Raw genomic sequence first — 15,220 nt, 5'->3', positions numbered from 1 at the left:
ATATCCTAATTAAAATAATTCATGCATTCATCTAATAATTATACAAAATACATTAAATATATTCAGTACAACAACCACACATTCATTCGTATTAATTAAATATAGCAATGTCATACATACCTCTTGAAGACAACGATGATCCTTTCAAGCAAGCAAGATTTCGAACAATACTCAATAGGCTTTTAAACAAGAATCCAAGCAAAAATTCCACCAATACTCAGTACGCAGTGACAGTAAGATCCCAATAAGATAGTAATCGAAAACCAACCTGTAAAAAAAATTACATTAATATCTTATCTGACTTAACACTTACAAAAAATTTATTCACAATTTTGTACAATACCTACCTCCACAGAGGGACTCCTTTGTCAATTACTATGGCTTTTTTGCCTTCAATGTGAACCAGACAAACAATATAGATTGCAAGCAGTTTGCTCCAAATCTTGATAATTACAATTTTTTTGTGGATAGTGGTTTAGATGGTCAAGAACATCTTCATTTGCATCAATGCTTACACCAAATTATACTGTAATGGCAGTAAGGTCAGACAAAGATTCTTCTCCTTTTCTGAAGAAGATATATTGAAATCTCAATTTTCCTTCAAGCATAAACCAAACGTATGAACATATTTATAATTTTTATCAAATAAAATTATTGAACAATGCAGAGTAACCATAAATAATGTTTCCAACTTACAAAAATATGGATCAACTTGCCACTTAACTCAACGTTGCAACTCTATCCACCAAATTCACAACCCACCCCCCACCATATCTTGTTTTCAAAAACTGGAAATGGAATCAGAAGATGTTAACAAGAGTTTCTTACACTGCCAACCACACAACAACTTCTTTCACCATCAACAAAAAAAGGTTACACATAAATAATACCAATTAAACAGACTAATGATTTTTATCAGTGTCCACCACCTTCCCTAACCTACAGACCACACAAATATGGTGCACCACCTTGCGATGCGCGATGCTCTTTTCTTAGGATCGACGATGCTTCACCAAAGTCCTTCACAACGAGCCACGAACCTCACCTGCAACACAGAAAAAAAAATGGTTAGGGTGCTGCAACAACTCCTGCTGGTTGTGTCGTCATTCTTCTTCCTCACGATCGTGCATGGATATTGTCTCGTGCAAGGACTGCTCCGACCTCCTCTTAATGGAGGCTGCATGGATTCCAACATGATATCACACTCATAAACAAACATGAATGTTGCGACGGAGAACGAAACCATCGGCAACCGGTGACTGCAACGGGCCGGAAACAACCCCTGCCATACAAACACAAAACGTGGAACCAGATACACGAAGAACGTATCCGGATAAGCTACCATGTGCAAACCTTTAAAACCCTGGATCCGGATACGTTAACACCGTATCCGGATAAGGGTCCTTCCTTCACCCGAAATTTCTTCGAAAGTTATTCTTCTTCCTGCAACTGCTGCATCATCAAGCTTCTTCCATGCACTCTCTACAACCACCTCTTCCATCTGCAAAAACCATGGGACAGAAACTGAAACTGAAACAATGCATTGAAACATTACCTCTCCAAAGCTCCCACTCTTGTGCTCCTCTTCACCACACACACAGAAACTGAAATTGTTCTTGCAAAGCACCACACACTCTCCAAGTTCTTACACTTGATAAAAACACAGGTTTTAATACATACACCAAACACACTCTTTTATTAATGGTCTCAGACCTTGTTTTTCAAATTGAAATAAGGGTTCTCTACTTTGCAGTGAAGGGTTGTGTCAAACAGGAATCTCCCAGCGAATCTCCCCAGCTACGCGCACCAGCTATGGACTGAAAAGAGACCGAATAAGCATGGTCAGGCTGCATGCATACTGGAAAATCACATGGGCAGGGTAAATGAACAGAGCTATGGTGAAAGGTTCACGTGAAACAACAGTGCAGTGCTTCTGTTTTTATCCTTCAGCTGATACAATGCTTTTTAGTTTTTTAATATTTACTTGAATATTAGGTTTTTTATTAATATGGTAGGGGTTGGAATTTTGAAGATTGGCAGAGGGCATTGCGGTCTTTTAAGTGTAAATNACCTCAAATCCTTGCATATTGGAGAGATCCACCAAACAGTGTAAAGTTTCAAAATCCACTCAAATCACTGCTTTTCCATTCTCTGAAATTCACAGAAGCGAACACGGTTTGAATTTTAATCTGCGCTTCCAAATTCGCTTGAACAGTGTTATCTGTTCAAGCGAACACACGCTTAAGGTTCTTCTTGTATTTGTTTTTTTTTTTTTCAAGAGATTTTCTTTTTGGGACTAGAAAAAAAAGTGTGTAATTTTTTTTCTTTCTTTAATAAAATTACATTCTTTACTTATTATATATTTTGTTCCTTTTATTTTAGTTATGAGTACTTATGCTATTACTATAATACCTAATAATAGTATCAAAGCTTGGTCCATCTGATTATATTTCGCTACTATTGTTATTATAATAATGTTGTTAGGATAGATAGAGTGAACTAGTATGATATTTAAGTGTGTCCATCAATGACCCACCTTTCTTTCGTGGGAATTATTTGGTCTACTGGTTCACGGTATTCCATCTTTGTGTATAAGTCGATTTTATAGTCATGATATCAAAATATAATATAGAGAAGTTCAATGAGAATAATTTTTAATTGTAGAAACTAAAGATGAAGACAATTTTTAGAAAGGAGAATTGACTTGTGACGATTGAAACAAACTCATGGACATCACAATCTGATGTGGAAGATAATGAATGGGTAGCCTTATGTATGTTATTATTTTTAAAAGAACAGATATTGCACAAGTAGTGGAAGTGATTAGTAGGTTCATGGCAAATCATGGTGGAGAGAGCATGGAAGAATTGTTAAAAGGATCCTTAGATACATCAAAGGAACCTCGGGTGTTGCATTATGTTTTAGAGGATTAGAATTAGTTCTATGGTAATTTAGATTTTGCATGTGATATTGATAAAAGGAGATCTACTACTAACTATGTGTTTACACTTGTGGGAGGTACAATAAGTTGGCTAAGTTATAAGATGTTGTAGCTTTGTTTACTATAGAAGTTAAGTACATGACAACTGCTGAAGTGTGCAAGGAAGCCAATTGGATTCAAAGATTGATGAAGGAACTCGGGCCCAAGCAACAAGTGCTTGTCGTATATTCGACAATTAAAGTACCTTGCAAATTACAAGGAATTTTGCCTTTCAATCTAGGACACAACACATAAGTTTGCGTTACCACTTTGTTTGAGATGTAGTAGAGAAGGAGAGTATGAAAACCTAAAAGATGTTATGACAAAGCCAATTTTGACAAGTTTATGTGAATTCGATTCTACTGTGGTCTATAAAAAAAAATAAACAACATGATGACAAAGAATAAAACATGGTGTGAAGATTTGATTAATTTTTTCAAAATCTTCAAGTGAAAGAATGTGAGAAGAAAAGTTCCACACAGGTAGAAATTTATTTTAAGAAGTCTTACATAGATACGAACTTATCCTTGTAGCTTACTTTTAATGATAAAAAAAAAGTCCAATATTTCTTTAGGAACACATTCTAAAGTGTTTTTTTTTTTTTTTTTTCTTTAGTGCTTCCTAGAAAAATTACTAGAAAATATTAGTTTCTCATTTAAGTGAGAAAATATTAGTTTTTTTTTTGTATTTGTTTTTTTAAAGAGAGATTGTAATTGTTTTCTTCTTAAAACTAAGGTGTGCAAAATTTTCTTCCTTTAATAAAATTACATTGTCTATTATATGTTTTAATCCTTTTAATTTTAATTTTAGTTGTATGTACTTGTGTTATTATTATGATACCCAACACAACTTTATAAATTTTTTAGCAACATGATTGAATTAATTAAAAATATTTATTATTAATATTAATACCAAACAAATATAGATCTTTTTCAAATCATTGTTAATTAGTTAGAAATTGTGTCACGAATAAGAGATTATCATTGAAATGTTTGTTCTTATAAATTATTGAATTTTTTGTGGTGACTAAGATATTATACCTATCTTTCTTAAGATTATACTAAATACCAGTTACGTCAGTTATAATTTTTAAAATAAACACTCACATTATTTATGTTTTAAATAAAATAATGATCTACTTCATTTCATTATTGTTAGAAACAAAAATTAAGTTCAAGTGAATGGCTGAATTGAATTTCGAAGAATTTGAAAATTGGATGAGGCATTTACTTTGAATCGAAGATAGAACATTTAATAAACTTGTATATTTTTAAAGATATGTCAAGATAATGTTAATTTATCTTTCAATTTAGAAAAAATTGTTTTAACTCAAAATAAAAAAATGTAGAAATAGGAAAAAGAAGAGAAACACCAACACTCACCAACACTCAACACTTGTATTGTTTCCCTCTGACAAAAGAATTACATTCAATAGTTTAATTATCCTAATTGAATTAACTCACTTATATTTAAAGTTTTGGAAGCATTTCAGAAGAATTCTCATGTTAGATTCCATTGATCTAAGTGATCATAAACACAAAACCTTTTTACTTCTCAAGACATCATCCTCTTAAGGCAATCATTATAAAATCACCAAAAAGTCACACTCACATTTTCAACTTCAAAGACTTTGCTATCACAGTGACATCCATCCCTGAGGGGCTTGTTTATTTATTAAGAGCATCAAAATATTTTAATAATTTTTTTTAATAATTTTTTATAACAAGACACATCTAATCTAATCATTCTATTGATATGTTTGGATTTATATTTTAAAAAAAAATTAAAACGGACTAATCATAATTACTACATATACATTAATAAAAAAATTGTTAAAATAAAATTGTTAAAAAAACTTTTAAAAGCCTATGGATTGTTCATATAACAAATCTTTGCAACATTTTTTTTCATCTTTCTCCATCCTCTGTTCTCTTGATTGATCACCACTATGAAACATGTTTCCTGTAGTGATGATTCTCCTCTTTTCTGTTTTTCTTTTTTTCCTTCCTTTCTTCTCTCTATCTTTTCTCTTCTCCAACAATCTCCAATGGTAGCAAACAGGAACTTCATCAATCTAAGATTGAATCAAGTTATACTGACAACCTTTTTTTTTTTCTTTTCGATTCTGGTTAGCCACTTTTAAGGTAACATCAGCACTACACTTTGATGTACCATTATTGTCCTATATTTAGAATTGATGATATTATGTAATTTAAACAACTGAGATGTTAAGAAAATCATAGAAGTAGTTACTTTAAGCTATTTTGTTTACCTAAAACTCCCTTCTTAACTCACCAAAGCTTAGTTTTTAAGATAGAGGGTTTAAATTTGTCCCATTCTGAAAGAAAGTATGGTAATCTAATCTGAAAAGCAAGCAAGAAAACTGAAACAGATTTACACCAATATTAGCCTATGTATGTTCTGTTTTACATAAAATCTTTTCCCTTTTTATGTGGTATGGAAAATTATCCCACTACAGAAGAGTTGTACAGTTAGAAATCACATAAATGTGTAATAAATAATTACATAATCCTTTCTGTTAAACCCAAACTCAGTGATGTTATGTAATATATACACACAAATATAATTGGTTTTGTTAGAAGCAGGAACATGGCCCTGGAATCTTGCCTGTTGTTCTAATTATGTTTGCCTTCTCTTTTGCTTTGAGCACTTCATTCCTTCGCCTTTCCTCTGCTTGAGCTCTGGCTCCCCCTGCAATTTGATTTATGTAGTTCATCTTCTCTTCATATTTCTTCAAAGCTTTTGCCCTTTTTCTTTCACTGTCACCATGCTGCATGCAAATCCATTCATTCTAATTTAGTTCATACTTTATAATAATTTCTTCAATGTATAATACAATTTTCAATAAGCATGCATGTATTATTTAGATGATATGGGTAATCAAAATTTTAAGCAAGAAACTTCACCTGAAGCTTGTTTAACTTGCGTATTGCTTTCGCCTTCTTCCTCTTTTCCCATGACTCTATTGTTTCCAACAACTTCTCGTACCTGATAATTATGCAGAGCATCAATCCACAAATCAATTTACAAACAGCTTTTAAGAGCTACAGTAACATAAAGCTTTTAATTTAATGTAAAAGATATAAGATGTTAAAGACAGCATTCTAATTTGTCTTTTTGTGAAAAAAAAAAAAGGTTAAAACATGTTCATCCTACAGTGTGACAAGTATATACCTTTCTTTGATCTTTTCCAGCTCCTCTCTCTCCCAAACATCTGCTTTTGTTTCATTGACACGTGGTCTTGCCGAATTCTGCCCGATCAGTGGTGGTGGAGGCGGCGGCGGCCTTAAAGGTTCCACCTTTAAAGGCTCCACCTTTATAGGCTCCGGCTGATGAACCAGTGGAGGACTTTTTACACGTGGGGTCTCAGGTTTTGTTTCACCTGTGTTCACCAAGTTCTCATCATCAAAAGTTGGGGTCCTTTTGGGGGGTTGGATCTCAGGTTTTTTACCATCAGAATTACTCTTTAACTTTTCACCAAAAGTTGAACTTCTTCTCATTGATGAGGCAGGGGTCATGCCTTTTTCAGGCCTCTTTATATCCACTGTACCATTTTTACTTTTTGTCATTTGGGGGTTTAAATAAGTATCCATGCATGTGAAGCATTGCAGAGATTATTACATATTACGCCGTTTCAAAATGAATAATGTTTTGGTGTTAAACATAATTCACATTCAATTAGTTTTCACTACAATACTCAAAGTTTTGTTTTTTAAATAAATGAGGTTAATTTGATGATTTTTAAGTACTGTACGTACCTGAGAACTGTCTGGATGTGCTACCAAACTGAGAAAATGGAGGCTTTCTATCATCCACCTTGCTTTTGCCTCTGCTCAAAGGTGTCTCTCTCATTTTCTTTTGCTGTGGAATTAGTGAAACCTCTTGAGAAAAAATTGCATATGCAGCAGCAGCTACTGCTGTGGCATGCTCCATTTCTGTGTCATAGTCATGACTCATGTTTCTTGAGAATTGTCTCTGGAACCAGCTCTGAACCTTTTTCTTATCTGTGGAAAATCTCACTTTAGTTTGTTAATTATCAGCCATAGAAAGAAGATGAACAGCTTCTTTATCTGTTAGCATTTTCACTTGGAGGGAACTTGTTATGCAGAAAAGTTATCATGAATGCAAATTTATTATCATGAGTTTATCAATTTTAAGGATAGGTGTAACAATATATTATCATGATTGTTCGAGAATGTAAAAAGCTTTCACGACAAAATTACATGACTTTTTTATTTTATTTTATTGTAGCATGAAATATGAAACTGAACAACATTAGTTTTTCTGAAGATAGACAAAACAAAACATGCATGTCAAAACTCTAATTTTGTTTATCCCAAATTCTGAGCTCCTTCCTTTGTTGTTGTATTTCTCCGTTAAATACTTATTATTATCAGTATTATTAATAAAGCCTGCATGGGAAAAATTACATCACCTTTGAAGGATGGGGTTTTCTGTGTTGTAATAAGTTTCTGATCCCTGCTGCCACCAAGATCAGCTTTGTTCTCTTCTTCCTCTGCACCAGTTAATTTCACTCTAGCAAAAAGTTTTCAGCACATACACAATATTCATGGACCAAAACTTAGACAGCAATTTTCAGCAGAACTGCATGGTGTAATTGATTGTTGTGGAAATTACAAAAAATTACAAGATTTGAAGAGGGTAAAAGCAAGAATTGCTAACCTTATTTGCTTCATCAAAGTTTCCATTGTATAGGAAGAATTTTTGTGATCTCTGACTTCCTTTTTATTGGCAGTGCTTTGTAATAAAGTAAAGTGATTGAAGCTTATTTGAAAGGGAATAAATATACTTTGCATGTGTTGTCTGGTTTGGAACTGAATTAAGTGCCTTGCAGTGGAAGACAGGTATTCTTTTCTTCTTTGAAAACTTTCCATTAAGCATGGGATCTTACTTCCTCTTCTTCATCACATTTTCTAAACTGTTAATAATACCATCACGTTCATTTAACACAGAATATAAAAATAAAATGATTCAAATGTAAAATTTTATAGTTTTTTAAAAAAGAAAAAAGTAAAACGTAATTAAAGATAATATAAAATGAATTTAAAAAATTAAGGTGTGTGAAAGAATATTTCTCTTTCTAAATATTTCTCCCAATAAATTTGTAAAAACTAAAGTAAATATACATAGTTTGTTTTTTCTTGCATGGCTTTAAACATTTAATGCATTAGCATGTGGAAGTTCCAAAGGAATAAGGTGTGAACAACTACTCATTTTCACAATGTCTTTATCAATGGGTTTCTTTATGATTTAAAAAATTATTCATATTAATCTTATTAATAACAATTTGAAGTAGTAATAATAGAAAAATAATCGTATCATTAGTAGAGAAAATACTAATTAATTTCAGTTGAAAAATAACTTTAACTTATATTATTACCAATATTAGTTGAAAACAACTTTGATCAACATAAACTAAAAATTTAAACACAAAAATTTATAACAATCTTTGCCGATATCAACTGAAAAATATTATTGAAACGGATGGAATTTTGAACTAGTTGAACCGAATATTCTTATTGAAACTGAGCAAATGATATCTTGACCAAATGTGGAAAGAAAACCATAAATTTTAAATATTAGAGATATGAAATTTTTTAAATATACACCCTTTTAGATTAAATTTGAAATTATTTTATATAATAAAATAACTAATAAATTCATAATTTAAATTTATTTAAAAACTTTTCATTCAAATTTTATTCTTACCATACTTAATAATCTTACATGATTTAATAGTCAAAATTTAAAAAGTTTAAATTTTTTTTTCTATCATTTAAGTCATTATTTAAATATAAAATTATAAACAAAAATACCAAAACACAGAATGTCATAAACAAAAATGATTGATCCTTATAATATCACCTAACATATTTAAGATTTTCTTAAATTTTTCCTTCAAAATAAATTCTCATTCTTCTTAGACATGTGAGAAGCTTATATTTTTATCTTTATTTTTTATTTCTTACAAAACAGTGACATTAGAGGAAGAAAAGAAAAAAAGTGTGTCTATATTTATTATTAACAAAGTTGGGATAAATGTAGTCACATGTATGCACCGAAGGCAGAAAGGGTTACTCTCTACATATATATACCTTTTATGTTATGGTCTAAAAGGTAATAAAATTTGTTTTCTATTTTAATTTTTATACTCAATTATCACGTTTGTTTATTTCAAAAGAAAAACACTTTTAATCACAATTTTAAACTCAACTAGAAAATCAATCTTTGATTAAAATAATCTAAACTTGTCTGTTAGACATGATAAATATCATATATAAGGTTATAAATTTATGATATATATCATCTATACTACCTATAATTATATATAAAAAAAATCTCTTTCATATTTCCAATTTTATCCTTTAAGTATTTTTTTTAATCCATATAATTGTTTTACTAAATTTTACTTTCTACACAACCATTTTTTCTTGAATTTAACCTTTTTTTTGTTGATTGACTTTTTCTCTAAAATTTAACTATTTTTAAACTAAAATAATTATTTATAATAAAAGTATATTTATAAAAAAATTAAAAATTATTTACAATAAAATTATACAAATGATTTAAGTTTAGTTTTATAATCGTAATAATATGTAATATTTTTTTATACAAAAAAATAAACACAAATATGTACATTTTTCACTTATTATAAGATGAATGTGTTATGAAAATAGAAGAAATATTTTGTTTAGATTAAAATATAATTTTTTAAAGAAGTTAACAAAAAAACATTATTAAAGTGAAATTGTATAAGATTTTTGTATTGTAGGTAAAAAGTATAATAAATCTTTTATTGAAGATCTCATGTCAAGACTACAAGTTAGTTTTATACATAACATTAATAATATCTAGTATCATGTTGTGTATCAAGTTTATTTCTTAACATTTTTAAAAGGATTTAATTAATTAAATGAAGGACTGGTTAAATAATTTAAATGAAGATGGACTTTTCGAAATAAAATTATAAAAAAGTGAGGGATGCATCATACGTACATCGATACAATAATTCAACAAATAAATGCATTTGGCAATGTTTGTAAAAAAGTTAATGGTATTGAATGCATGCATACATGAGCACAACTTTTCACCATATATATTAACTTCACTTTGACCAATCCAGATCACAAGATTGTTCCAAGGATTTTTAAGCCTAGATTATACAAATTTGTAAGCTATACGAGGTTTTTGACCACAAAAATATAAAATATTATGTAGAAATTCTGATTAGGTTTTTCATTCCGTTTCATTAATGTTTATTAAGAAAACTATACAAACTAAATCATAATTAATATCCTTTGTTAATTAGCATTATTGGTATAAATTAAAGGAATGAAGTTATGTATGTAGACAGGAGAGAAGAATAAAGTCTTTTGTTATTGTAATAATACTACTAATAATAATAATAACAATTTCAATATAAAACAAAAGTTGACACAAATGTTTATGTTTCTGTTGCAGACACAAAATGCAAGAAAGGGAAACTGTTTAGTGTATGACACTATTTCGAGTTTTCTGTCTTTCAGAAAGCTCAATTTTTTTAAAAAACAATTTCACTTGGTTTTAATTCTATAAATTCATCTATTTATCTTTATATGATATGTAGGGTCCATTTAACCCCGGCTTTTATTAAGGTGAAAAAACATTACCATTAATAATTTTTTTTACCTACTTTTCTACGCATATTTAAATTTATTTTCCTTCTACCTTTCTCTTTTCATTCAAAGAACCTAAATTTCTCTTCATATTAAATTTACGGTTTAATGTAGAAAATCTGAAATAAGAAAATGTGTCAAAGATTCCATCTTATTAAGAAACATAAAAAAAAAATGCAGTATATCCATAAATATCAATTTTATTGTTTACTATATATGATTAGATCTTATTAAAAACGTATTCTGATAAGATTAGTTAAATCAGAAGATGTTTTCTATTTATACATTCCATATTGTTCACATTAGAAAATATGTAAATTAGTTCATATTAGAATTTAGTGAAAAATTTAAAGTTAGAGTATAGTTTGATATGAAAATGTTGATAAGGATGAGAAAGTAACAGTTCTGAAATAAAGAAACAAGAAGGAAAGCAAAAGAGAGGAGTTCCATATATATGGATGCTCATTAATTGAATTCAATTGAAAGAGCAACTGCAAACTATACATGAAGATAATAAATATTAAAAAAATAAAATAAAAATCTGTGGTTGACTAAGAAGGCACGAAGAATGAGCGTATTCTGACCTCAAGAACTGGTGCAGGAGTCATAAATGGATGCACCCTGCACTTTCGGTGGCTCCACATTAATGAAACTCGTGGGTCCAACTCAATTCTCCTCCCAACCATATTCTCTTACCATTTCCATGCTTGTTTTCAGATTCATCTCTTCTTTCTTCAACAACTCTCACACTCTCTTCTTCTTCTTCCTCTACTCTTCCACTTTCGCCACCTCCAAAAACAAACATGGAAATGCCTCTGCATTGTCTCCACACCAAACTGACACAACACTCCTCAACACAAACTATATAACGTTATACCATACATATATATATATATATATATATATATATATATATCCCTTTTTTTTTCTTTCACTAATTACCAACGCTATATATATAAATATTTTTAACAGGCGATGAAACTCTCTTCAAGTAAGACTCGGCTACTTCCACCAAACTCGGTGGTTAACATATACCCATTTGGTCGCATATAAAATTAAAGGAAAGGAAAAGCTAAAAGTGAGAAAAAGATTGAACATTTCAAGAACTAAAGAAATGGAATATAAGCGGAAGGAGAGGCATTCTCTGCAAGAGATTGTGTCTTTCTGCAGCCATTCTTCTTGCTTTGATGGGTGTTGAGCAAGTTTATAGATAGTAGTGATATGAAGAAAGGTGGTGATGATGGTAAGAAAGTATGAGTAGAGAAGAAAATGGGGTTTGGTCTGTGTATGTTAAAAGGGTGGAAATTAAAGAAAGATAGCTTATGGTGGTATAGTATAGTAGGGGTTGAACTAGTTGTGAAGAGGGTTGGGGCCAGTGGGAACTCGCCTCTTCTCTTGGGCGAATCTTGGATCAAGAAGGGGTTGGTGGTGCATTCTTTGAAGGCCAATGCACAAAGATCGTGGTCTGGTGTGGGGAAAAGAATCACAGTAGTGGTTGTTGGTTGAAGAAGGTGAGGAGAGAAAGAAGAGAAAGAGGATGATGATGATGAGTGAAGAAAGAGAGGTCTTCATGGTGAAGAGGGTGTGTGAGGAGAAAAGAGATAGAGATTTTGGGGTAGGGAAAAGGTGAGAAAGTGATGGAAAAAAGAGGAAGAAGAAGGGTGACATTAGCGAAGTGAGTGTGTGTGATTGTTTAAATGCAAAGCAAGAGACACATGAAGTGATATAATTGCTTTGAAAATGGAGGGGGGCTCACTCTCAACTCTCCAATTAATGGTGTTTTGTCAGCAATCACCATCTCTCATCAAACCAGTCACGAAGTTTATATGGAAGTGTTATGCGCATCTATATAACTTTGTGCTCACCTTGCAAGTACACTTTACATCCAATTCAAATGCTTCTGCCTCCTTTGTCAACACCTCAGTTCACAAAAACACTCAGTGGAATGCTATATTTTAGGATCAATCATTCTCATTTCAAACTTCACATCAAGGTGCTAACCATTCATTGGTTAATAAAAAAGGAACTTACACAAATGTCTATCATTTACATTTTCATCTTTGCTAATTTTATAGTAAGCATAAAATCATCAAATTATTTCATTCTATATCCGTAAACAACGGAAGAAGAAAGAATGAGGAGATAAAAACAAAGATTTAGAAATGGTTCTTTATTTTCTTATTAAATTCGTGTTTTGTGGTAATCTTTCTATGAAAAATTTCTCAATGCATCCAAAGACTTCAGCTGTGTTTCGTTTACAGATTTTACTATTTTACTATTTTACACTCAAACAGTAAATGTTGTCTCTTGGACTCTCTCAACAAGTAATAATGCATTTATGAATCATATTATGTCTCGACATTTTATGAATACATTCAATCATATTAGTTTTTTTTTTTTTCTAAAGTCTTGGGTAAATTTTGAGACCAACCTTATTTTCATTTTGTTTACATCTTTGCGTTTCTCTTTTTCTTTTTAAGAGGAGTCACTTACTCCTCAACAATTACATCTTCGTATTTTTCTTTGAGAGGAATCACTTACTCTTCAACGTTTACATCTATTTCTATTTTTTTAAGGAGGAACTCCATTTTTATTCCTCAAAAATTATATCTTTGTATTTTTGAAGGAGGAACCACTTTCTAGTAATGGAAAATATAGTATAACTCTTATGATGTTTGAAAGTGAAGAGACTATATATAATTCTATATAGAGATTAAGATAGTTATGATGCTACACACTCTTAGTATTAAACTTTCTAAGGCCAAAATATGTAATTTTCCTAAGAGTTATTTTTAGCGTTATCGACGATTTTAACTCTTGAAAAATATGTTTCTCACAGTTGTAAAAAATGCTGGAAAAAGCAGTTTTGCAAAATATTATGGACGGTTTTCCTCCTCATTGTCTTTCTTGTATTACCACCACCACCTTCAGGTCATTTTCAACTTTGGGCAAGTATTTTCTCTTCCTCCACCTTTTCTTCCTCCTCCACTTCCTTCTCTAACTTTTACAATCACTGTCATTGTCACATGCGTCCTGCATGTATGTGTCACCAACAAGCCTTCACCTCACTACCTCACCACTTCTTCCTCTTCTTCTTCTCACCAATCTTCTCTTAATATAAAAAAATTCATCAATAGATTTACCGAAAATATGAGATCGTCGATAATTGTGATGATAATGTATCAATGAAAATATCTGTTAGTAATAAGAATTATAATTTACTAACTGATAATTCTCCTGAATTTTGCCACAAGTTACCAATGAAAATATTCGTGGATAAATTAAAATGTGAAATCTATTTGAAAATCCAATGAATAAATTTTAGTTTATTGATTGATTAATTTCCATCAATAGTATTTTGTTGGTAATTTATGAAATTCTTGTAGTGGTAATGATTTATTTGTTGTTTTGGATATAATTATAGTCTAAATATTGAATTTAGAGTGCATAGCTTTGTTGTTGATGATGAGAAAACCTTTGAAAATGTTGTGTAAGATGAGTTTTGGTTGTTCTTCAAGTGATGTGTTGGCATTAAGACAAAGCCTAAACAATTTGCAATAATTACATTTATCCCCTCACGTCATGCAAGTATGTTGGTTATTCATGCAAATGTTGTATAACATAAGTGATGACTTGGAAGCATATCACTAAAACATTGGAGAAGTTGTTCAAGTGATATGACTTATTTATGGTTCAAATGTTACTTTAAATCCTTAAGATTAGTGTAAAAGAGGTACACATATCTTGAACATGTGTAAGTGACTTGTGTTTTAGGCAAGCACTAATTGAATACTTCAATGTTAGTTGAACACTCAAGTGTCCAAAAGTGGTGGATGAGTTTCTAGAACATGTTGAATTTTTTTTTAATGAATTGGTTGTCGCTCAAGCCCTAATTATGAAAATGAAAGGATGGACACTAAAGCAATAAGATGGTTAGTCTTTACAAGAAAATGTCAAATTATCGACAAAAAACAAATATTAGTAAAATAAAACTTATAGATGGATTTTACTGATGAATTTTAGAATTTTAATTACTAACAACGATAATAGATTTATTAGTAAATTAAAATTTTTATTATCAACAAAAATATCAATCAATAATGAGTCCATTAATAAAATTCATTGGTGAATTCATTAGTAATTTATAATATTCATTACAATATAATATTTTGACTGTTGCTCCCTACACCTCCCCAAGTGAAACCTGTACCTCCCCATTAATTTAATTTATTTCAAAAATATTTTACACCTCCCCACTATTTTCTTTTATTCCAAAAATACCCTACACCTCCCCACTCTCCTTAGCAATCTTTCTCTTTCTCTCTCTACATTAATGGAGCATTTACATGGCATGGAGCATTTACATGACTTAAATTTGAAGTTAGATATATTTTCTTAAATAAGTTTGATTCAATGTTATTTTCGTTGTTGAATATATTTTTTTCTTTTCAAATTACTTAATAAATGGTAAAATTTTGTTCTAAATTTCTAGAAAAATGTTTATATACATGTATCTTTTTTTTACATATAATATCTATAATTT

General features: G+C 30.4%; 3 protein-coding genes across 4 annotated transcripts in view; all 3 read right to left on the bottom strand.

Annotated features, from left to right (window-relative positions):
- LOC106766108 (protein ALP1-like) overlaps positions 1 to 1,552 on the bottom strand; it is a 3,457-nt gene extending 1,905 nt beyond the window's left edge. Inside the window, exons 1-4 of the mRNA XM_014650868.1 lie at positions 1,414 to 1,552; positions 1,218 to 1,282; positions 1,041 to 1,045; positions 121 to 179 (exon numbers count right to left, since the gene is read on the bottom strand). Coding sequence (XP_014506354.1) covers positions 121 to 179; positions 1,041 to 1,045; positions 1,218 to 1,282; positions 1,414 to 1,552 — 268 coding nt within the window. The remainder of the gene's footprint in view (positions 1 to 120; positions 180 to 1,040; positions 1,046 to 1,217; positions 1,283 to 1,413) is intronic.
- A 3,833-nt stretch (positions 1,553 to 5,385) lies between these two features.
- LOC106767869 (uncharacterized protein At3g61260) lies at positions 5,386 to 7,751 on the bottom strand. Of its 2 annotated transcripts, none has more exons than XM_014652826.2 (6): positions 7,685 to 7,751; positions 7,437 to 7,517; positions 6,760 to 7,005; positions 6,176 to 6,545; positions 5,908 to 5,989; positions 5,386 to 5,771 (listed from the first exon to the last, which is right to left on the bottom strand). In XM_014652826.2, the coding sequence occupies exons 3-6, from the start codon at positions 6,956 to 6,958 to the stop codon at positions 5,577 to 5,579; spliced, it is 846 nt and encodes a 281-aa protein (XP_014508312.1). In that variant the 5' UTR covers positions 6,959 to 7,005; positions 7,437 to 7,517; positions 7,685 to 7,751; the 3' UTR covers positions 5,386 to 5,576. The 2 variants fall into 2 exon arrangements, with proteins under 2 accessions (XP_014508312.1, XP_014508311.1); XM_014652825.2 differs by having other exon boundaries at positions 7,437 to 7,537; positions 7,685 to 7,749.
- Positions 7,752 to 11,126: 3,375 nt separating this feature from the next.
- LOC111242128 lies at positions 11,127 to 12,648 on the bottom strand. Its single transcript, XM_022784454.1, has one exon. The coding sequence runs from the start codon at positions 12,343 to 12,345 to the stop codon at positions 12,028 to 12,030; it is 318 nt and encodes a 105-aa protein (XP_022640175.1). The 5' UTR covers positions 12,346 to 12,648; the 3' UTR covers positions 11,127 to 12,027.
- Positions 12,649 to 15,220: the final 2,572 nt, after the last annotated feature.

This window comes from Vigna radiata, chromosome 7, assembly GCF_000741045.1.
Source record: "Vigna radiata var. radiata cultivar VC1973A chromosome 7, Vradiata_ver6, whole genome shotgun sequence".
Classification (NCBI taxonomy): Eukaryota; Viridiplantae; Streptophyta; class Magnoliopsida; order Fabales; family Fabaceae; genus Vigna; species Vigna radiata.
Note: the sequence above shows the minus strand (reverse complement) of the source record. Positions and strands in the feature narration are given on the sequence as shown.